The 21,673-nt window shown below is 54.4% G+C and overlaps 10 protein-coding genes across 10 annotated transcripts; 5 read left to right on the forward strand and 5 right to left on the reverse strand.

The window, feature by feature from the left end:
* Window positions 1-205: 205 nt before the first annotated feature.
* Window positions 206-2,614, reverse strand: V1518DRAFT_425605 (tRNA synthetases class I (C) catalytic domain-containing protein; the record flags this gene model as incomplete). Its single annotated transcript, XM_066905927.1, has 3 exons — window positions 206-2,324; window positions 2,376-2,464; window positions 2,519-2,614. The coding sequence occupies 3 exons, from the start codon at window positions 2,612-2,614 to the stop codon at window positions 206-208; spliced, it is 2,304 nt and encodes a 767-aa protein (XP_066761238.1).
* A 320-nt stretch (window positions 2,615-2,934) lies between these two features.
* On the forward strand, window positions 2,935-4,614 carry V1518DRAFT_411847 (glycosyl transferase family 21-domain-containing protein). Its single transcript, XM_066902962.1, has 2 exons — window positions 2,935-3,174; window positions 3,234-4,614. The coding sequence occupies exons 1-2, from the start codon at window positions 3,059-3,061 to the stop codon at window positions 4,489-4,491; spliced, it is 1,374 nt and encodes a 457-aa protein (XP_066761239.1). The 5' UTR covers window positions 2,935-3,058; the 3' UTR covers window positions 4,492-4,614.
* A 212-nt stretch (window positions 4,615-4,826) lies between these two features.
* Window positions 4,827-6,946, reverse strand: V1518DRAFT_158198 (uncharacterized protein). The gene is made up of 2 exons (XM_066900793.1): window positions 6,562-6,946; window positions 4,827-6,510 (listed from the first exon to the last, which is right to left on the reverse strand). Exons 1-2 carry the CDS (start codon window positions 6,662-6,664, stop codon window positions 5,162-5,164), a joined length of 1,452 nt encoding a protein of 483 aa, XP_066761240.1. The 5' UTR covers window positions 6,665-6,946; the 3' UTR covers window positions 4,827-5,161.
* A 1,703-nt stretch (window positions 6,947-8,649) lies between these two features.
* On the forward strand, window positions 8,650-10,556 carry V1518DRAFT_158278 (TLC domain-containing protein). The gene is made up of 2 exons (XM_066900795.1): window positions 8,650-9,128; window positions 9,202-10,556. Exons 1-2 carry the CDS (start codon window positions 8,894-8,896, stop codon window positions 10,263-10,265), a joined length of 1,299 nt encoding a protein of 432 aa, XP_066761241.1. The 5' UTR covers window positions 8,650-8,893; the 3' UTR covers window positions 10,266-10,556.
* Window position 10,557: 1 nt separating this feature from the next.
* V1518DRAFT_158263 (Pep3/Vps18/deep orange family-domain-containing protein) lies at window positions 10,558-13,915 on the forward strand. The gene is made up of 2 exons (XM_066900794.1): window positions 10,558-12,163; window positions 12,213-13,915. Exons 1-2 carry the CDS (start codon window positions 10,688-10,690, stop codon window positions 13,752-13,754), a joined length of 3,018 nt encoding a protein of 1,005 aa, XP_066761242.1. The 5' UTR covers window positions 10,558-10,687; the 3' UTR covers window positions 13,755-13,915.
* On the reverse strand, window positions 13,803-15,755 carry V1518DRAFT_411856 (Mu homology domain-containing protein). The gene is made up of 3 exons (XM_066902963.1): window positions 15,299-15,755; window positions 15,144-15,242; window positions 13,803-15,090 (listed from the first exon to the last, which is right to left on the reverse strand). Exons 1-3 carry the CDS (start codon window positions 15,464-15,466, stop codon window positions 14,077-14,079), a joined length of 1,281 nt encoding a protein of 426 aa, XP_066761243.1. The 5' UTR covers window positions 15,467-15,755; the 3' UTR covers window positions 13,803-14,076.
* Window positions 15,632-16,785, forward strand: V1518DRAFT_411858 (uncharacterized protein). The gene has a single exon (XM_066902964.1). It carries the CDS (start codon window positions 15,840-15,842, stop codon window positions 16,701-16,703), a length of 864 nt encoding a protein of 287 aa, XP_066761244.1. The 5' UTR covers window positions 15,632-15,839; the 3' UTR covers window positions 16,704-16,785.
* Window positions 16,786-16,852: 67 nt separating this feature from the next.
* Window positions 16,853-17,399, forward strand: V1518DRAFT_367485 (ankyrin repeat-containing domain protein; the record flags this gene model as incomplete). The annotated part of the gene is made up of 2 exons (XM_066901236.1): window positions 16,853-17,051; window positions 17,107-17,399. Coding segments are annotated over 2 exons (492 nt in total), but the record flags the coding sequence as incomplete, so codon positions are not given.
* Window positions 17,400-17,526: 127 nt separating this feature from the next.
* On the reverse strand, window positions 17,527-20,206 carry V1518DRAFT_390975 (uncharacterized protein). The gene is made up of 6 exons (XM_066901759.1): window positions 19,465-20,206; window positions 18,760-19,417; window positions 18,401-18,487; window positions 18,258-18,348; window positions 17,950-18,199; window positions 17,527-17,890 (listed from the first exon to the last, which is right to left on the reverse strand). Exons 1-6 carry the CDS (start codon window positions 20,135-20,137, stop codon window positions 17,778-17,780), a joined length of 1,872 nt encoding a protein of 623 aa, XP_066761246.1. The 5' UTR covers window positions 20,138-20,206; the 3' UTR covers window positions 17,527-17,777.
* A 64-nt stretch (window positions 20,207-20,270) lies between these two features.
* On the reverse strand, window positions 20,271-21,556 carry V1518DRAFT_411869 (uncharacterized protein). Its single transcript, XM_066902965.1, has 4 exons — window positions 21,366-21,556; window positions 21,253-21,307; window positions 21,015-21,192; window positions 20,271-20,959 (listed from the first exon to the last, which is right to left on the reverse strand). The coding sequence occupies exons 1-4, from the start codon at window positions 21,502-21,504 to the stop codon at window positions 20,402-20,404; spliced, it is 930 nt and encodes a 309-aa protein (XP_066761247.1). The 5' UTR covers window positions 21,505-21,556; the 3' UTR covers window positions 20,271-20,401.
* Between the last annotated feature and the right edge of the window lie 117 nt (window positions 21,557-21,673).

Below are 21,673 nucleotides of genomic sequence, written 5' to 3' on the forward strand. Positions count from 1 at the left end.
CCGACAAGGCGTCCTGCGCAGCTTGACTCACCTTCCATGCTGATTGCGGGGACGGGAAGAGAAGTCAAGTAGACTTTTCTTCTCTGCAGAGCCGTTCTCAGCTGCCGCTCAACACGACGGCGGCAGGCCAAGGCAATATAACGAACAAGACGAATAAACCCTCGTCTCCTCTTTATTGTATTATACTTACAGAGACAGAGACCCACTAGTTAGCCTCCTGTCGCTGAAGATATTCAGTATGCAGCTTCTTCTGCAACTCATACTCCTTGATCAGTTTCTTTTTCCTGCTCTTAGGCAACTCCGCGCCTTCCGCGTCATGGGTTGGCAGACCGTCCTCGTCAAATTGTGAAAACATCGACGTCTGCGACGTAAACATGGTCTTGGGATCAACCTTGCCCTTATTCATCCGCTCACGAAGTTTGCGCTCTTCCTCCTCCTTCGCGCGGGCCTTGCGCTCAGCTTTTTCCTTCTCCTTGGCATCTTTCTCAGCCTTGGCACGCTGCAGTTCGGCTTTGTCGACAAATTTGATCAACGCGGATTGCGTGTCGTCACGGTCGTCAAGCGCCACACCGAGGTCGAGCAGGTACTCGTCGCGCACGCGGTCGCTTGACGAGAGGATTTCGGAGTAGGGAGCCTTCGCGATAGCCTTTTTCCGCACGTCGTCGCGGAACGTGGAAAGTACCTTGAGAAACGGCATCGCAATCTGCTCCACAGAGGCAGTTGATGCGCCGTCGGCCGCGGCGGTAGCACCGGGGGGTGAAGTGTCGTCTGTCCATCCGATAACGCTGTCCTCGCGGGAATCAAAACCAAACACCCGCAACATACGCGTAACCCACCGTGCGACTTCCGCAACAGCCTGTACGCTAGTCTCCGCGCGGGCAGCGGCAAGGTACACGTTCGCTTTTGCCACGACGCCGACCAGTATCTGCAGCGCCTGCGGCGTCGCCAGGTTATCGCACAACGCAGCGTGAAACTCGGTTTGCGCCTGCGTAAGCGACGCATAAAGCTGTCGTTCCCGCGAGCCGTAACGCTGCGGAATATGTTTGCCGTCGGCAACAGCTGTGGCTTCATCGGCTACCAGCGCGCGGACGACTGCGAAGAAGTTCGAGAATGTAGACTCTACGGTGCGCACTTCACTGAGAAGACCGTCTTTGAAATCTAGCGCGTTATTCCATTGCGTGAGCGCAAATGCGAGACGGAGCTGGCGCGCGGAGTACTTCTCGAGCGCCTCGCGGATTGTAATGAAGTTTTTTAGACTCTTGCTCATCTTCAGACCTTCGATATGTAGATGACCTGTGTGCAGGAAATAGTTGACCCATTGCTTGCATTCGTGATACGCCTCAGACTGCGCCAGTTCGTTATCGTGGTGGGGGAACGCGAGATCAATACCGCCGGAATGGATATCCATCTGTGACCCAACAACCTCGCTCGCCATGACAGAACACTCAATATGCCAACCAGGCCGGCCTTCACCCCACGGCGAGTCCCATGCAGGCTCACCGGGCTTCGACGCCTTCCACAGAGCGAAATCAAATGGCGACTTCTTGCCGTCCGCCGCGGTCTTTACCGACAAACTGCCTTCGCCTTCATCAATCAGATCGGCTTTCCCGCGGCTCCACGGTTGGAGCTTCGCGTACACGTGTTTCCCACCCGCCTCGAACGAGGCGGTGTCGAAGTAGACGCTGCCCTGTGCCTCGTAGGCGTATCCGTTCGCGGCCATTTTCTCGACAAATTTGACGATCTGGGGAACATATTCGGACACTCGTGTTGTTACGGTGGGCGGTAGCACATTCAGAGCGCGCATATCCTCGTTGAAGTGGTTCTCCCAGTACGCGGGTAGGTCACGGAAAATTTCGGGGTCGCGCACGCTCGCACCTTCCTCCTTATCAAGCAGCAAAATCAACACGTCCTTTGCAGCAGCAAGCAGCTCCGTCGATGACGCACCATCCGCCGCCTCCGCGCCACCGGCGAGCACCGCGTTCGCGGTCTTCAGCGCGGTGAAATGCATCGTAAACTTGGGATTCATTTTCGCCTCCTCTGCGACGTTGACCATTTTTGCCCACTCAGCAAACTCTGCACTTCCTCCAACTGAGGGTGCCTGCGGTAGGTTCTTGACCGCGTACATCTCGAACGCAGCTGCAATCTTGCTGCGGATGTCGACGGACATCACTGGGTGTTGCTTCGCGTAGCGAGAAAAGAGGTATTCCTGTCGTGCACGAATGATAATTTTATCATCGATGTCAGTTACGTTCTGCACAAAGAAAACGTCGTAGCCGAAGTAGTCGCGCAGGATCCGGCGAGAGATGTCAGTCGCGACGTAGTTTCTTCCCACATGATCAGTACAAGAACAAGGAACACTGGAGAAGAAAACATACCGAGCATGTCCCATGTGTCCGGCATCGTAGACTGTCGGACCGCAGCAGTACCAGGTTACTTTTCTGGGAGTAATAGGAATAAATGTCGTCTACAGTTCGAATTAGCCATTAAACGACGCCGACGACAAGGATGACAAACTTACCTTTGTCTTCGTAAGTGTGTTAAGCAGTTTCAGCTCAGTAGGTGGTCCTACCGGCACCTGCCACTCAGGCTGCTTCACTTTTGCGTCTATGGCCATAGATCGCTGGAATAATACACTGGCACTTCGTCTAGTAGTGGTAGTGATGAAGGATCCCAGCAGTGTCGCTGAACTGACGCTGACACGAGTACGCCGTACGGAAAAGACCAGAAACCGAGTAAAAAATGATAGAACTACCGGCGTCGGGCACACGGTCATAAATCAAGAAGCATGAGACGTGAAAGGGTGTTGACGATGTAGACAGAGTGGTGTATCGAACAATTATTGGGCAGAGTTTTTAGAGTTTGGAGGTGTGACTCTGTCACGCAATTTGTGATCCGTCGTCAGTGCCGCGGTCGGTGTGGCATTCTGTGCAGCCAAGTTCATCACCGCCGGCATCAGGGACTACTACGAACCCACAAATACCACCTCGAAAGGAGATATCATGGCTTCGTATCGTCATCGTTGCTATAGATAGTTATAGTGACTGCTCAGTTATACATCATGGCAGCCAGCGACGGAGCTTCCTGGCTAGTACTCGGGGCGCGCGGACTTGCTTTGGCCTACGGGCTGTGGTACTGCTCAGTGTGGTGCGTATGTATCGTCGGATATGGCCAATTGCAAGTTCTTTCTGCTATGAAGCGATGATTCACTTATACTAATGCTCCCTCTGTTATAGACGGTTTAGAATGTCCAACCGCAGGTACCCGCCAACGCCAGCGCCGCGACCAGCATCATCAGCAACTGCATCGCCGGCCGCTTTCGCCACGCCAGGCGTCTCCATCATTCGGCCGCTGAAAGGCGTCGACACAGAATTCGAATCCTGCATCTTGTCTGCCTTTGAGCAGGCCTACCCCATATTCGAAATCCTCCTCTGCGTTGACGACCCCACAGACCCCGCGATTCCAATCGTCCGTGATATCATGGCTCGCTACCCCAAAGTGCCGTCGCGACTCTTCATAGGCGCGAAAAAATACGGTGTCAATCCCAAGGTGAACAACATGATTGTTGCATACGACGCCGCGGCACATGATATTATCTGGATCCTTGACTCAAATTGCTGGGTTACACCGGGCACACTCACCCGCGCCGTAGCCACATTCGCGTGCCACCCGCGCGTGGAACTTGTGCACCATGTCCCCATTTGCGTCGCCGTGCCGCCTCGCGGTCTTGGTGCGCGCCTCGACGAAATGTTCATGTCGACCGCGCACGCTAAGTTCTACGTCGGCATCAATACCTTCCAAGTTGCTAGCTGCATCACCGGCAAATCCAATTTATTCCGACGCTCCACACTCAATAAGGTCAATCCGTTAGGTATTCAAGCTTTTTCGCAATACATTGCAGAGGATCAGATGATTGGTGAGGGCATCTGGGCGCTCGGCGGACGCCACGCCATGAGCGAAGACGTGGCGCTGCAGCCTGTCTCTTCAACAACTCTCACTGAGTACTTCGTCCGACGCATGCGCTGGCTTCGCGTGCGCAAGTACATCGTCACAGCGGCGACCATGGTCGAGCCGTTTACTGAGTGCTTTCTCTGCGGCGGACTGGCAACCCTTGCAATTTCGGTATTAGAGAACAAATTCATTACTTGGTTCTTTCCTCTACATGTCGCGATATGGTGCGCATTCGACTTCTGGCTCTTTTACAACCTTCATGCCCACGGCAACGCCGAGATCACATCACTGCACGAGGCGGAGGCTATCACAGCGTCCGACACCCTCAACCGTCTCCGTTCCCCAACGCCTTACTTCGCCCTTCCCACCCCGGTCAAATGCTCCCTCCCCGCTGTCGGCCTCTGGCTTGCGACCTGGATGCTGCGCGAAACTCTCGCTCTCCCCATTTGGATCACGGCCATGCTCGGCACAAAGATCGTCTGGCGCAACCGGCTCTTCTTCATTAGAGCTGATTCTACAGCTGTCGAAATACGTGTGGATTAGTGTCTCCACGCCAAAAGTTTTCTTGTTCGTATATATAGTTAGCAATAACTTAATGCCTGATATTTACTTCTGCATCCATGACTCCCGTCAACACAACTAAACTGTTACTAAACAAATATGTGCACTTGAAAATATATATAAAACAAAACCACACAAAAATATCAAATTTATTTTAATAATTAGAGGAAAAACTCGCAGACCGCTCCTTACCGCCCCAAACGCAACCAATATTTAAACACACAACATAAAGCAAAAATGCTCAGCTTTCCGTCGACTACGACAAATGACTATAATATATAAAGCGCGGCTATAAAATGTGGCTTAACACAAGCGCGCAAAAAACAAATCAAACAACATATAGAGCAAAAATACAACGTTTGTGACATCCCGATCCTCCGTAAATATAAGCGCAAACACTGATCCCATAGCACAAGAGCGAAAGCTCATCAAAGAGAAATAACGAGGCAACATTGATCCAAATCATTAACTTGAAAAGGCATTTGAAAAAAAATTCAACGCAACTTGTAGTTAACACCCTCTTTTGCCCAAATTTCAGTCCCAGACACAAAGTGAAAAAAATGAGGTAAAATAAAACAGTAAGATGAAAATGGATAAAGGTAAAATTAAATTAGTAAAAAATACCGACCAGCTTTTTCGACGAACGCTTTTTTTAACCCCAAACAGATGCAGCCATACCCAATCCCTTATTACCCCAAACTTTTGAAGACCATGCCATAGAGCTTGCAGATGACGTGGGTGTGGACGCGGATGACATATTGATGTTGCTGTTGTTTCCGTTCAATGACGGAGAAGTATTAGATGTACTGCTCAGATCAAACTGCGACAGCACGGCGTCGTGCTCGGAGAGATTCGACGCAGCAGAGGCGGTGCGTTCCGGGAGGTGGTGGCCGAAAGGATCACTGTCAGAGCCAATGGAGAAAGGTGATGCAATAGGACGCATGCCCATGCCAGTCGACATGCCAGAGCCGGCGCCGACCGGGCGAGTTCCGATGGGAGCGACGGAAGACGTGGTATTGGCGCGAACAAGAGGAGCCCGGGGTGGCGGAGAGTGGTCTGGTGAGGATGTGGAAGTATTTGACTGCTGAGTGTTGCTAGAGTCGAACAGGCTAAAGTTAGCGGAGCGAGAGGACGGCGAGGACGTTCCGTTAGAGGCGGTACGCGAGCTGTCAATAGGAGAAGTCGAATCCGTCATGCGGGAGTTCTGCTGCACTTGCTGCTGTTGCTGAGGCGCCTGGAGCTGCGGTAGCTGCATATGCGTGTTCTGACTCGCATGGAATTGTTGTTTCATATGCTGAGCCTGAGCGTGCATCTGCATCTGGTGGTGCTGTGGCTGCTGCAGAAGCTGCTGCTGGGAAGGCTGCTGAAACGGATCGAACGCTAGCCGTGGAGACACACCACGAGGTTCCAAGGGAGCGGAGCGTAGGAAGTTCTGCTCATCAATTGGTTCACTGTTCAAGCCGTAGAAAGCACGCTGCTGTCTGCTCGCCAGCTCACGACGATCGTCGTCGGAAAGCGCAGATGGCGACATGACCCGCTCCTTCGATAGCATAACGTTACCGAATTGATTCAAGTCGGCAGGGGGCATCGCGACATTGGCAATCTGCGGGAAGCCACCCTTTCGAGCAGTATCCGGAGACATAGCGCGATTAAGCTGTTGCTCCTGGTGGAAGTTACGGAGTTCGCGCTCACGCAGAGCCGCCATCCGTCGCTTCATCTGGATCACCTCCGCATCCGACGTCCTCGCGTGCGGCACCGGGGACGGCTGGTAGCGCTGAGTGGCGTAATAGTTGTTCAGACCGGCAATCGGCTGCGATCGCATGACTTCCGGATCAGATGCAATCGAATTAAACGGCGGCCTGGGGATCGATTGCGGCATGCGCGGATCGAGCGAAGCGGCATTACCGTGGCTCATGGTGCTGCTCATTAATGGCATCCCATCCCGACGAGTCGGGTAGAACTTGCCGGACTTCATCAAGTTCTCGAGAGCACGCTCGACCTCTGTCTCGCTTGTCAGCATCCATATGCACGGACACGTAATATAGAACATACCATCAAGTTGGGAAACGAAAGCGCCGGACTCTTCAACAGGAGCCGGAGTGGTAGCTGGCAAAGGAAAATTAGCACGATCGTACATGAATGGTAAACGTGGCATGGAGCTGGTGGCGGTGATGAGGGTAGATGTGTAGCGTAGACGCCGAAAAGGTAGCCAGGGTAAGGGTAGCAAGAGAAAAGGCTTTGCTCATATCGCCAACTGCGAAAATGCCAGAGTATTCCTCTTCGCCTTGAGAATCCCCTTGCCCTTCATTGATATTTCTTGGTAACTCATTGCCAGAGCGCCACCAGCAGTGCCGTTCATAGGGACGACTCACATGTACGTGATTCCCAAGCTGCCATCGACGATGTCTGCCAAGCAGCGGTATCGTAATAGGACATGATTGATGAGACGATGGCGTCGAAAAAGCGAACAAAAACAAAATAATCTACAATCGAAGCGGGAAGTCAGTTCTGTGGACGCAAAGAATATCAGCGTAGCGGTTCGGCGCGGTAGGGTACATGTCCACATCCAGTGCCGCAGCAGCACCACCGCCCTCCCCTGTCAGGCACACAGCACGGGAAAGCTGGAAATTGGCAGCGACGTCGAGAGACAGTTGCGGACAACGACAATGACGCGATAGACGGCGGGTAAGAAGTGGTGACGAGCGCGAGCTGGGGAAGGAGGTGTGGGCTGGGAGGGGTGGGGTGGGGTGGCGCGAACAGCACGATGGTGCAGCGCGATGTCGCACACGAATGGTGCAGACCGAGCGCCAGCGTAACAGCACATAAAAAGGGGACTCACCTCAGAGAGAGACTGGCCAAGAAGGCAGGCGAGTGTAGAGAAAGCGTGGGGTTTGAGGGCGGAGGCTAAGGAGCAGAAAGCGAAAAGCAGGAGAGGAATAGAAGAACGAGCGTGTCGCGAAAAAAAGTGGCGGCAAGCTTACGCCCGCCCGGCTCCGGCTGACCCGACAACAGGCCAATCCCAGCTCGCGCAGTTCGCGGCGCCCGAACGCGATGCACCAGCCTCCCCTGTCTTCGGTGGCACTTGTTTGCAGTTATTTGAATACTAGTAATCTAGCAGCATGTTGTCGCAAAGACATTCTAGGCTTTGCAGCAGTATCGAGCTCGCAGCACGCGTCTTCGGGCTGCTGCGAGCAGTGCTTAGAATCGTGACTGCTGCTGCGGTTGCAATGAACTCAGTCTACATGCACGGCCGGGTCCGCTGATTGCTGCCAGCCCAGGTCCACCGTACCTGAAATGCCCATGTGTTTGCGGCACAAGTGCGCACAAGGTGGGCCATGGTGCCTGGCATCACGTGTCGCGCGTCACCGCCTGCGCTGCTGCACACCGGCGATCGATCGCGAACAGTCCCTTGCTCCTCGTTCAGCATGTACCCCATGAACAGCAGTAGGTCATGTGCTTAAGCGCCGCTGGCCGCGGCCAGCGGCGCATCATACGCAACCCGTCTGAGTCTCAAGCTCACTCGAGTGCCAGATGCACTCGCGGTCGCGGCGATATCTGTTCAAACGTGCCTAATTTCACCACAAGGACGCGTCCTTACCTACTCTGGCTGTGGTCAGGCGGCCTGTCTGGCTTTCACACACTGACTACTACAGTACTGCAATACCAGAACCACAGCAAGCAGGAGTGCCAATAAGCAAGGCATCATGCTAATAATATCGTCTCATGTTCGCGCACATCTGAGAAGGCGTGTATGTTGTCGCGTACACGCGGCTGCTGTCCAGTCTACGGCCAGTTCGCGTTTTGTCTTGCTTAAGGGGTTCGCTTGAGAATACTAGGCCCATTGAATAATACACTGAACCAGGAATTGAACCAGCACCCCCTGGCCACCAAAGTATGTCTCTCTCTGTGCTCGGGTATGGTCTGCCACTGGATCAACTCTGCGAATCTGCTTAGGGGGAGCAGCCTATACAGCGGCCACCGGCCGCCTGTGCTTGCGTATAGACGTCGTCACTGGCTGGCGAAGCGGCGATGGCTTGCGACGCACGTGGGCGGTGCTGCCTGTGGCGCTGGTGGCTGTGTGTACGCGCTGGCTGCTCATGCACCATGAACGGCCCCTGGGGCGCTGTGCTGGAGCCAACCGCACGGAGATGCATAATAACCCAGCGATGGCGGCGGCAGTACAATTTACCCCAGTAGAGTCACACGCAGACCGGTTTGTTCGTCCGGTTCGGTTGGGGTCAGTTCAGGTGCTGCTGCACTTTGCTCAGATGCTGCACTGCTCCTCGACAAAAGCTCTACTCCACACTACGCACGCCATCGCCGCCCCCTCTCGTCCCTGCCTCCCCGCCTTCCCAGCCTCCTCCCCTCGTTTTCCGTGTGGGCGATGGCCATAGACCGCTCTCCCTCGACGGACCGTTCTGCGCGACCGCGCGACGCGTCGGCTGCTCCTGGGATTGCTGCTGCTGGAGCCTCTCCCTCGCCCTCTCTTGCCGTCTTCAGCTCCCCGCGCGCAAAGAAGCGTGCGTTGACCGAGCCCAAATCACCATCCTCGTTCAAGGACGATACTGTCTCTGATAATCGCAGTGCCATCGCAGTCATGGTCGTTCAGAATCAAATCAGTACGCGTCTTCTCTGCTCTCCAGTCCCCCCTCTCTCACCCAACCACCTTCTCTACTAACGTGGCATCGTTAGGCCTGTCCTCTTCCCTCCTCGGCATCCTTCTCCTCGTTCACTTTCTTTTTCCCTATCAGCATATCACGTCCAAGTTCTTGCTGCTATCGCACAAGGTCCAGAGCAGTGGCCTCTATGTAAAGGGTCCCGATGATGCATACTTTGTGTTCACCTATATTGCGGTTTTCACGCTCCTGCGGGCCGTCGCCATGGACTACGTTTTCTTGCCATTCGCCCGTGTTTATGGCATCTCCGACAGCGGTCGACGTTTGCGCTTCGCCGAGCAGGCCTGGTTATGCACATATGACTCCTTCTTTGCCTCATTAGGCATTTACATCATGTACCACTCACCTTACTGGTCAAACACCGACGAGCTCTGGGCTGGCTGGCCTCACCGCGAGCTTACGGCTTTGTTCAAGTGGTACTACCTTGTCCAGCTCGCCTTCTGGCTGCAACAATTATACACCATCAATATCGAAAAGCGCCGGAAAGACCACTACCAGATGCTCACCCACCACATCGTCACCTCCGCCCTCCTCATCGCCTCTTACAACCACTGCTTCACGCGCGCTGGCAACGCGATTCTATGTCTCATGGACGTCGTTGACATCGGGCTCGCCGCTGCAAAGCTGCTAAAGTACCTCGGCTTCCAGCGCCTCTGCGACGTCATGTTTGGCATCTTTCTCATCAGCTGGATCTATTGTCGCCACGTCCTGTACAACAAGATCGTGCTCTCCGCAATGTTTGACGCGCATCGCCTCATCGAGTACAAATGCTTCTTCAGCCCCCTCACGGACGTCATCAGCGTCGGCGCGCCCGCGCTACAGACCAACAAAACTGACTCGAGTCTAGACGCCAGTGGCGAGCAATGCTTTTCCGAGCTTGTCCAGTACGCTTTTGTTGCGCTACTGCTTGCACTTCAAGTCATGGCGATCATCTGGCTGTACATGATCGTCCGAGTCGCGATTAAAGTAGTTACCGGTGTTGGCGCTGATGACACGCGGAGTGACGACGAGGATGATGAGGATGAACGTGAGACTGAACTTGAAGACGACGAAGACCTTAATGAAGACGAAAAGGACTAGACACTGCCTGCTGTTGACATATAAGAATTGGCTGATCTGATGGATCATGAAAATGTATTTCCTCGAGCTGTTGCGGAGACTATTGCTGTTCCCTTTCGCGAGGTTGTCTTTCTCGTGCAGACACCTGCCCGCCGCGCAGGGCAGCTCCGCCACCGCGGCAGCTCGACCGACAATTATTTCAAAAGTATCTTTATTCACATTTATTGTCATATCTAGTTATATATTGTGTCCTCATTCATGTTCAGTTAATTGCATCGTTCATAGAGTTAGAGCCATCATCAGTGCTACAAACCCCTTGTTCAGACCGGTTGCGGACTAACTAACCTCCACGATAAATCAGGGTTTCGAGATCTGAAGCCCAGCAGAGGCTTGTCCGCCGACGAGCTGCACCCAATTTCCACGTCTTGACGTCGGTCGCGGACATGGACTATCCTGTCTACACACCCAACAAAACTAACGGCACCGCGGTGCCGGCGGTAGCAGCATCGCCTGTACTCGCGTCTGCCGCGCAAGTACCCTCGCCGGCGGCAGTGACAGACAGCGTGCCGGACGACGACGACTCGCCTATCTTCTCGCTCGAGCGCGTGCAGTTGGTGTTCCAGACCTCGGCGTTGGCCGAGATTGCGGTGTCCAACAACATCCTGTACCTCGCCGCCACGACCGGCAAGATTTTTCGAGTTGACCTTGCGAACCCGCAGGATCTCGACGAGGTGGAGCTGCCGAAGCTGAAGGCGCCCGGCACCGGCAACATCAAGAACATCTTCCTCGACCCCACCGGTTCGCACCTGCTCATAACCACCACAACCGCGGAGAACTTCTATCTCAACGCACGATCGCCGCGTGCAAAGCAATTGTCGCGGCTGAAGGGCAACGTCATTTCGTCTGTCGCATGGAACCCAACAGAACCGAGCGCGTCAACCAAAGAAATCCTTATCGGCACCACCGAAGGCAAGATCTTCGAGACATATATCGAGCCCTTGGATGAGTATTTTAAGCGCGAAGAGCGGTATTCGAGACTGGTATGGCGCTCCCCCGGCGGCATCGCCATCGACGGGCTGTTCGTCGAACTACTTCCTGGCAAACCAGAGCTTCGGCGACTGATGGCCTCAACCGGCGGCACCCTATGGCACTGGGTCTCGCGCATTGTACGTCATGCGCCTGGCGACTACAGCCCGACCTTTACAAAGTTCTTTGACGACGACGAGTCCGCTCAAGTCGATTTCTCACCTGCGACCTCAAAGCCGACGCTCACCGTCGGGCCAGAGGACGATTCTTTCGCAGATGATCGCGCGTTTGCATGGCTCAACGAATCCGGCGTGTACCACGGCAAGCTCTACACCGCACCTGCAAAGCCTGAGCTCGGCGACATCATCTTCAAAGACTCAAAGCTCTACCCCGAGTCTATGCTGCCGAGCAGCACCGAACACATTACCGCAATCACCTTGACAAGATACCATGTGCTCATCCTCCGCGATAACCACATCTTTGCTGTCAACTTACTTGATAGCTCGATCGTCTTCGACGAACGCCTGCCAGACTCCGAACGCTTTCTCGGTCTCGCGTCGGACGTCAAGACATCCACATACTGGGCGTACTCTGCCGCCAGCATATACGAAATCACAGCCAACAACGAGGACCGCGATATCTGGAAGATATATCTGAACCAAAACCGATTCGACGAGGCGCTGCGCCTTTCGCGCACGCCGCGGAACCGCGACGCGGTTGCCGTTGCCAACGGCGAGTTCTTGCTAGAGAACAAGTCGTTTTTCGAAGCTGCGAATGTCCTCGGCAAGAGTAGTAAGCCGTTTGAAAGCGTTGCAATACAGTTCATGGAGCTGAAGAAGACTGACGCGCTCCGGCGGTATCTCATGGTGAAGCTCTCGGGATATAAGTCTAGCGTGAGTGCATTTTTTGCGTAGATGCAGAAATAGTACTGACTCTTTGCAGCACCTTATGCAACGGACAATGCTGGCAAGCTGGATCGTCGAGCTATTTATGGAAAAGCTCAATTCGCTGGAAGACTCGATGGCAACGAAGGAATCAGAAAAAACCACCGAACCCGATAAGAAAGCGAACGGCACTAACGGCGGCGACTCTGCAGAGCTGTTCGATAAACCAAAGCGGAAGCAAACGACCGTGAACGGCGTCGACGCGGAGATGCAACGGGTGAAGGATGAATTCAGAGATTTTGTGGAACGACACAAGAACGCACTTGATCGCAAGACGACATACGAGATTATCTCCTCCCACGGACGGCAGGAAGAGTTGCTGTTTTACGCCAACAGCGTCGACGACTATGCTTTCGTGTTGTCGTACTGGGTGCGTCTTGAAAGATGGGCGGAGACGTTACAAGTTTTGCGGAAGCAGAGTGAACCTGAGATCTACTACAAGTACTCGACTGTTCTGCTTGTCAATTGTCCCAAAGACACGGTGGATACGTGGATGCGCATGTCGGACTTGTCGCCGCGGAAGCTGATACCCGCAATTCTGTCATACAGTCTCACCGTCGCCCCTGGCGAGCCCAACCAAGCCATCCGTTACCTGATATATGCAATCAACAGCCTAAAGAGCACAGACTCAGCGGTGCACAATACGCTCATCTCGATATATGCGAGCGATAAATCCAAAGACGAGTCGCCGCTGTTGGAATACCTGCAGTTCCACGATCTCGAGCGTTACTACGATACCGATTTCGCGCTCCGGCTGTGTATTAAGCACGAGCGGGTACAGTCGTGCATTTTTATATATTCCTCGATGGGTTTATTCGAGGAGGCCGTGGACCTGGCACTGAAGCACGACAACGTGGAACTAGCGGGCGTCGTGGCAGATCGTCCGGGCGACAACGCGCAGCTGCGGAAAAAGCTGTGGTTACGCGTTGCGCGCAAGGTGATCAATAAGGAACATGGTATAAAATCCGCTATACAGTTCCTAAAACGCTGCGAGCTGCTCAAAATAGAGGACCTGCTACCATTTTTCCCGGATTTCGTCGTCATCGACAATTTCAAGGAGGAGATATGCACGGCGCTGGAGGAGTACTCGCGAAATATTGAACAACTGCGAAAGGAAATGGACGAATCCGCCAAGACCGCCGAAACGATCCGCGCGGATATCGCGGGTCTGTCATCTCGCTTTGCGATCGTCGAACCGGGCGAGCGGTGTTTCGTGTGTTCGTACCCGCTCATCTCGCGTCAGTTCTACGTGTTCCCCTGCCAGCACGCATTCCATAGCGACTGCCTCGTGACAAAGGTAGCTGAGATATCAAACCCGCGCGTGCGTCGCCGCATCGCTGAGCTGCAGGCCGCCATTGCGGCCGGTTCTAGCTCAGTGAAGCCGGGCGCTACCACCGCGACCGCGGAGACTGCTGCAGACGAGCTTGATGGAATTGTGGCTGCGGAGTGCGTGCTCTGCGGACAGTACATGATCAACTCGATCGATAGGGAGTTTGTAGACGATAAAGACGCAAAGGCGATGGCGGAGTGGGAAATATAGACCCGGATGTACTAGTTGGTTTATCATTTCAATATTGCGGATCTTTGTAAGAATAATTCTGTGTGTTTTTGGTCTGGTGAGCATTCGTTAGTTCTAGCGTGAGTTTGGTTGCAGCATTAGTCATTTTTCAATACGAAATGAGTCAGGACTTTTCGATATTTAAAGAACGCTGATACAACAAAAAATATGAACGGTTGGAACAAAACGAGGTCTAAAGCACAGTCCTAGGCTGATGAGAGACGCGGATACAACGAAAAATGCGGAAAAGTTACAGAGTCGTAGCCAAAGAGGACAAGAAAAGAACCACAGGGAAGAATGTAAACTATGGTAGTCGGATGGTATAATCGTCGCCGCTCTTCGTGATATAGCGCACCCACGGGAGGGACGGGTACTGAAGCTTGGGCTCGGTGATCTTGAGGTACCGGACCTGGATGCCCGACATTGTGAAATACGGGATCTCGAACTTGACGCTAATGGGCCGCTTCTTACGGTCGGGCTCGGCCTCCTTTACGCTGGGAAGGCCGAGCTCGGCGCGCATGGCGTACTCCTTGCCGCCGCCAAAGTGCTTGATCTTCCAGACGATTGCGGCGTCTTCGGGGGCGTAGTGCACGGTACCGGTTGTTGTTCTGAACTTGGGTGTGTCAGCGTCATCGGGGACGGGGACCATGATCTCGACGTTGCTTGCGGTGGACCGCCGCTTGAACTGAGCGCGCGCTTTGAGGGAAAACTCGATGCGGGAGCCAGGGTGGTTGATGACGTTGCACTCGATCCAAATGAGCGGCTTGACTTCGGTGTTAAGGCGATAGCTCATGAGCTCGAACTCGCCGTCGGGCGGGATGAAGGAAATGGTGCGGTCGTTTTCGAACCGCGATAGGCGCACGCACTGGTGGAACTTGACATCCTCCATCTCAATGGACTTTGACCGCGGCGTTCGCCCGCTGTTTTCAAACATGACCCTGTCGTTCAGGCCGAGGCGCAGCTCGGGCATACCGGAAAGATAGCACTTGAGCTTGACAGAGCCGAGAATCTCGGAGCGCAGCACGGTGCCGGTCGCGCTAACAAGGAGGTTGACAGACTCGATCACGTCGAGGAAAACTTCGTTCTTGCGATATCGGATGCCCTCGGAGCGCCAGGACACCGCATTCGTAATCGCCATTGGCGGCCGCACCTGCACCTCAAGCTTGTGGCTCTCCTGGGTGATGTACTCCTGCAGGATCTTGGTCTCTGTGGTCTGCGGGTAGCCGAAATCCATCAGCTCGTCGAGCAGCTCGTAGATAATGACAAAATTGTCCCGGATAGATTCTTCTTCGAGCTCTTTGAAGTATTCCGTAAGTACCTGTGAATAGTCAGCATCGCTCGTGTAGGGGTGAGAACTTTGGTTCTGCTCACTTGCACGACTCTGTGGAGAAACAAGAGGATCTCCGCCGCGTTCGAATTGCGCTTTGTCAGCGCTAACAGGTACAAATTCGAGTGCCGGATGTACATGTACTAGATTTCATATTAGCAACTCATACGGATGTAAGACAAGAGAGAGGCACGCATACGTTAATGCCTTCGTGCGAGAAGCACGGCGGGACGATGGAGCTCTCTTCCTCTGCGTCGAGTAGGAGCATAGGAAACTTCTCAATCGCCGACATCGGCACATCGCCGCGATAGTTACGCGAGAGCAGCGGCTTGCCCTTCAGGTCAAGGAAGAAGATTGCGGAGGCCATGATGCTGCTGTGTGAGTGGAGTGGAATGTGCTCAAGGAGGGCGCGATAGCGCGTTTGTGACGACGTAGGCGGTGTGACTTGTCGCTCGCTCGCAAGCGCGACGACGGCGCCAGACTCTCGTGCGCGATGAGAGCGATTGTCAGAGTAGAGATGCTCTCTTTACGGAGAACAGAGAAGCGAGTGGGCTGCGGTGAACTGGTGCTATTGCAGACGTGATGGGGACAAGTGCGTTGCGGACTCTGAAGGACGCGGCTTCGCCAGACAACAAACTCCAGGTACTCAGCGCCGACTTTTTCGGCGCGCACCCACCACGTACACAACTTCTGCCCGCAGCCACGGCCAACGGGTTTGCTGAAGGATACATACTATAGGAATGGCATCAGAAGGTATCACAGAATTGGCGGTGCATTCGCCAGCATCCCCGCAACGGCACGAGAGCAGGAGCAGTTCGCCTCCCTCTCACGACCACATCGAGGAGGAAACGAATGATCTACGAAACAGCGACGACGACGACGACGACGACGACGACGACGACGGACGGATTCCGCGCAAACGACAGCGGCTGGAACACTATGACGAACCAGAGCAAGACGATCAAGAGTCCTCGCTGCCTGAACCCGTGTCCACTGACGACGATGAGGGCGCTTCCTCTGATGACGACGACGAGGCACCACCATTGCCACCCGGTCCGCCTCCAGATACCGCGGAACTTGCGACTAAAGAAAACAACCTGGCTGATTGGGAAGCCATTTTTGACGACAACACCGGCGCGTATTACTATCACAACCATGTCACAGGCGAGACAACCTGGGAGCAGCCTGTCGTGGGCGCTGCTGCTACGGCCGGCACAAGCTCGAGCATGATGGTTACAAGTACAACGACAAAAGCAGAAACAAGTGCGCGTGTAAAGGATACTACATACACCTCCCGCGGATTCTTCAACCGCTTTACAGGCAAATGGCAACAACGACAAGACGCCACTGGCGACTCCAGCGTCATCGCCGAAGACGGCGTGCCCGGTGAAATTGTACCGTTCACCGAGCACTCCGACGAGAAGAAGTCACGGCGGCAGCTCGAATCTTTTTTCGACGTGGACATGGCGGCGAACATGCACGGTGGCAAGAGCTTGCGCGCGGAGCGGCAGCAGCAGCGGCCGACAAAGAAGCAGCTGCAGCAGTTCCGGCGGAAGAAGCAGGAGAAGAAAGAGCGGAATCAGCGGTCTTGGTTGCTTGACTAGACGGAACTAGGTAGGAACTCCTTGTATGTAGGAGGCACACAGTCGTGAAATGCAAACTCCCAAACGCCATCGCGAATGCCCAATTTTTTCTGGCATAGACCAGCGACAACGGCAAAGACGGTGTCATCCAGTACTCTATCGCCCACACAATGCAACGACCCCTGACAGAAGAGGAAGCCGACGACGTCGTCTACTTTGCACGCTCCGGCGACCTCGAGGAGTTTAGCGCATTCCTCACGTCGCTCGCAACCGAGCTTAGCGTGCCGTCGAGCACGATCGTGCAGGAGGCTAAAGATCCGTACAGCGGTAGCACCGCACTACACATGGCCTGTGCCAACGGACATGTCGGTACGTCGAGACCGTTCACCACAAGCTTGCTCGTCCCTAACACATTTGCGCCTAGAAATCGTAAACTACCTCCTATCCCTCGTCGACTCCTTCACCCCCGCCGCGATAGCCTTCGTGAACATGCAGAACGAGTCCGGCAACACCGCACTCCATTGGGCCTGTCTAAACGGACTGCAGGAGATCGTAACGCGATTGTGCGACGCCGGCGCTGATCCGTTTATCAAGAACAGTGCTGGTCAGGATTCAATTTTTCAGGCTGAGAACAACGAGAAGCTCGACGTCGTAGACTACATGCTCGAGCGGTATAGCGACGCGTTCGAGGGCGAGCTCATTGACGAGAGCGGCGAGGGCGTGGGTGCGGGTGCGGACACGGAGAACTTGAGTAAAGCTGCCGTCGACGGACTAGCAGAGGATGTGAAGGATATCAACGTTGGCGATCCGGCCAAGTGATCCTACACAAAAAGCAAAATGTACTTATAGAATCATTATTGGGAATGTATAAAAGCATTATTTCGGCCCGGCAAAACTATCAACAGAAACACGCAAACACCAGCACACCGTTCACCGCATATCCGCTTATACACTTACTATTTGCTTTAAGTTCACACGCACAAACAAAAAACACAACAAAAAACAGTCACCCCGACCTTCCTTAGCCCCGCACTCCGGTTCCTCACACATGCAACTATTGAATATGATAGAGCGGTTGGACACACATGCAGTACATCACAGACCAAGCGTTTTACGCACATTCGCTTTCACGATGCGGTTGTACTCCGCCCTATTGTTACGCCAAACCTTGCACGCGTCAATGTTCGCGCCGCTCTCGTCGTTCGGTTCTATATGTAGTAGTTAAGCCACAATGTCTGCACAAACACTCAACCAGAAAGGTACGCACCCGCCAGCATGCTCATGACGGAAATCAAAATCTTTTCCACAGATTGGATTGGACTCCATCGCTCCGACGCGCTCTCGTACTGGTTCGGGTCGTCGCCCGGCGCGTGCAGGATCGAGATGCAAACCCGTCCGTCCGCGTACACTTGCGTACAGTCAGCACCTTCACACACGCGCACACAGCAAAGCCACATACCGTTCGGATGGAACATGTCGCATGTAAATCTCATCGTGGGTGGGCTTAGCGGGTAGTCCTGTGGTGTCGTGCGTCAGTCACGTCGGTCATCGATACTTGGGCACGCTTGCACATACCTTCGGGAACGTGAGAGTCGCGGGAAATACGCCTCCCTCGAACGGAGTATCGTCAGGTCCCTGGATCAAGCACTCCCACTCAAAGAAGTTACTGCGACATCATCAGCCAAATTTACACAGTGGCAGCGGCATAGCCAACTCACTCCTCGTCGACCGGGCCCGCGGATATCCCGTCCGGTGCGTCGTTGATGAGTTCCTTGTACTCCATCATGAGCCGACGCACAGCCGTGCTCGTACCCGGGCGGGAGGATTTGTACATGGTTGTGATATATATATAAGTAATGCTAAGTCGGGTCGGGCGGTGGACGACAAAGCCGGCTGAGGTGGGAACAAGAGAGACTCGAAACACGTTGACTCGGGCGGCTCTCTAAACTCGGCCTCGCCCGTCTCCAGCCACACCTTGCGCCACATGCACTTGCCACTTTAGGAAATGCTTCGAAAATCACATACTCCTCCTGCTCCCCGGTGCCAGCTAAAAATGCAAAAACATGTAACCTAAAACACTGTGCCATCGCTCTTGATCGCGATAGGCGGCCCTTTACTCAATGGCCGCTTCGTCGCCGCGATCTCGCGCCCGCCCTTCCACGAGCCCGCTTCAAGCATCTGCGCAAGCGACAACGCGTTCGCAGTCCCCTCAAGTCCCAGTGCAGCGTTCACTGCAGGAAGAAGTTTGTCAAGCAAGCATACCGTCAGCGCACGCCATTCCACTATGACGTCGTCGTTAGGCAAGAATACTGGCACGCCGGCGTCTTCTTGTGTGATCCGGTAGAGCGCGTAATTACACATTCCTCTTCTGTACACCTCCGGTTTCAGCGTCAACACGCCGAGGTCAACGAAAAGTCCGCCATTACGGTACTCCGGCAACCCTGTCTGCAGCTCCTGCTGGGTAAACCGCACGCCGCCATAAACCCCAAGCGGGACGATAATCGAGTAGCAGAGCCACTGGCTGAGCTTGTGAAATGGCGCAAGCTTTTCCCACTCCGCACCGTCTTGTGGGAGCGCAGAGCACGGCCATACGTCCCCGAGGGCGACGCCGTTGAGGGAGGTGCGGTTCGTAGGCCAGATCGGACCGAGCCCGCTCATGATCACATCCCAGAGGACCGTCACGGAGACTGTAGGCTTGTCTGACGTGTCATTGCTCGAAAAACTGTACAAGTAGTCTATCCGTGGTTAGCACGTATCACCCAAAAGCAGGCTATTTGCTCACCGAGTAGATTCCCGGGCCGTCCATCCACGCCAAAGAACTGCGGACTCCTCTCCAAGGCGATTCCCAACTTTTGCAATAACTCCGCACGTCCGTCAACCCCCTCCAGCAAATTCTCTTCAACGCTCTGTAACGCCGCGCTGATCGTACTCGCGCTCAACCTCTTCAGAGCCGTAGCATCAACTTGATACTTATTTCTTGCATTCGAACTGAGTAACCCGTTCGTGAACATGTAGAAGCTCGCCACCGCGAGTCCCTCGCTGCGTGTATAACACGCCCCCGTCCCCGGCTCGCAAAACTGCCACACATTTCCGGCCCCAGCATCGAGTAATACGGAAACGACAAACAAATCCACGAGCCGTCTCGCGACCTCCTTGTCCGCGATGCCGGACTCACCGTCCCGCCAGCCCTGCACAAGCGCTTCAATCCTCTGAACGCCGCCGACGTTAAAGTGCTGCCACCGCCCGTGCGGGGGGATCGCACTGTAGTCAGACGCAAAGTCGCGACGCACGATGTTGGCGACATAAGGGACCACGAGTGCGGCGAATGCGTCGGGGGTGTACTCAAAGTTGGAACTCCCACCAACTTCTGCGCGCGCCAGGACGAGTGCGGCGCGCTCGCGCACGGCGACGAGAGAGCGGAGGTAGGATACAGGGTCGGATGGCGGTGCTGGCATAGTGATTTGATCAAGTAATTGGGCAGTGGAAGGTGCGGATCAGTGCGGATCAAAGGGCATCGTGTCCTCTGTGTGAGTGTGCCCGAGAGACGTCGCGTGAGGCTCACGCTCGAATTTCCGGATTAGGAAATGCTCAAACAACCTCGTAACACACGCGGTTTTCGCGCACGCCTCTGACTTTATCTATAACTAACGTGACAGACATACAAACTTTTAAATCTAACTTCATCAACCATCGTAGGCACTTTGATGTGAGCGCCGTATTTACTTCCGCCGGCGGCGACGGCTGCCAGCCACGCTGGCCGCCGCTGCAATCACTTTTCCTTCGCCGACGATTTTTGTCTCGCCGGCTGATTCCCCTGTGACCTCGTCCACAGGCACAGCTGATCTCTTCTTCCCGCCCTTCTTCTTCGGCTGCTTCTCCACCAATTCCGGTACCTCTTCCTCCCCGCTCTTCACAAATCGGCCCACCGAAGCCCGCCAAACCCACGTCGGCAACCTAACCAACAACGTCCTCTTCCAAGTCGCACCCTCGATCGCATTCACGTCCAACAAATACTCCGTTCCCGACGAGTTGTCCACAATCCAGACAGAGCCGTCGACGTGCACGACGAACACGCGACCGTCAGGCGATTGTAGGCGGCGCGAGGAGCCGTCGGCAGGGGGAAAGCCGGAGGGCCATGCGCTTGCTTTGCATTCGGAAATGCGGCGGTCCATGCGCGCGCGCTCGGAGGAGGCGGTGATGGATAGTATCACGTAATGTGCCAGGGAAGAGAGGAGGTAGATGAACAGTAGCACCGTGAACAAACCGGGTCGGAAGCGCTACGTTTGTTAGCCACCATTCTTACTCGCACTACCACCGAACGAGAAAACATACAGCGTAGTAATATCCAGTGCCTTTCCACCGGGGAAACCCGCGCTGCAGGAAGAAATCATAACGCTCCTTCTGCTCGGTGCGCAGGATATTCGCGACGATTCCAAGCCGCGCAAAGCGCGCGGTAGCTTCTTTTGAAGGGTTCTTGTCTGGGTGAAGCTGTCGTGAACGTTTTCGGTATCTGCACCAGTGTTAGTGGTGTTGGTGGAGGTTGTCCCTAGGGTGCTAGAAGGGAACTTGCGCTTTCGTGATTTGCTCAAGAGAGGATGCAGGTCCTTCGGCGAGTCCCATGAACGCTAAACACCACAAAATATCAGCAATTGCGCTCTAAACATCATAATCAAGTCGACATACAGTAGAAGGTCGTGCCTTTGCCCTCATGGGCCTCGAGTTCTTCATTAATCCTAAAAATCTCATGGTCTTCTTCACTCCACGCCATGACGCAGACGACACTGAACGCCATTAGCGCCAGGATAATGTGCACTGCACGCATTGTTGCTGCGACCGGGGAGGGGGCGGTGCTGGCGGGAGTGGGACGGTGATGCTGTTTGTTGAGACGTCGCCGCAGTGCAAGTCGAGATACTTTCACGTGCAGTTTTCGAGGTGCGAAGTTACTTGTCCATCGTCGACCACCACGAGGAAACCCCGACCACAACCTCCGA

Source organism: Limtongia smithiae, assembly GCF_038497785.1.
Source record: "Limtongia smithiae strain NRRL Y-17922 unplaced genomic scaffold V1518scaffold_2, whole genome shotgun sequence".
NCBI lineage: Eukaryota > Fungi > Ascomycota > Lipomycetes > Lipomycetales > Lipomycetaceae > Limtongia > Limtongia smithiae.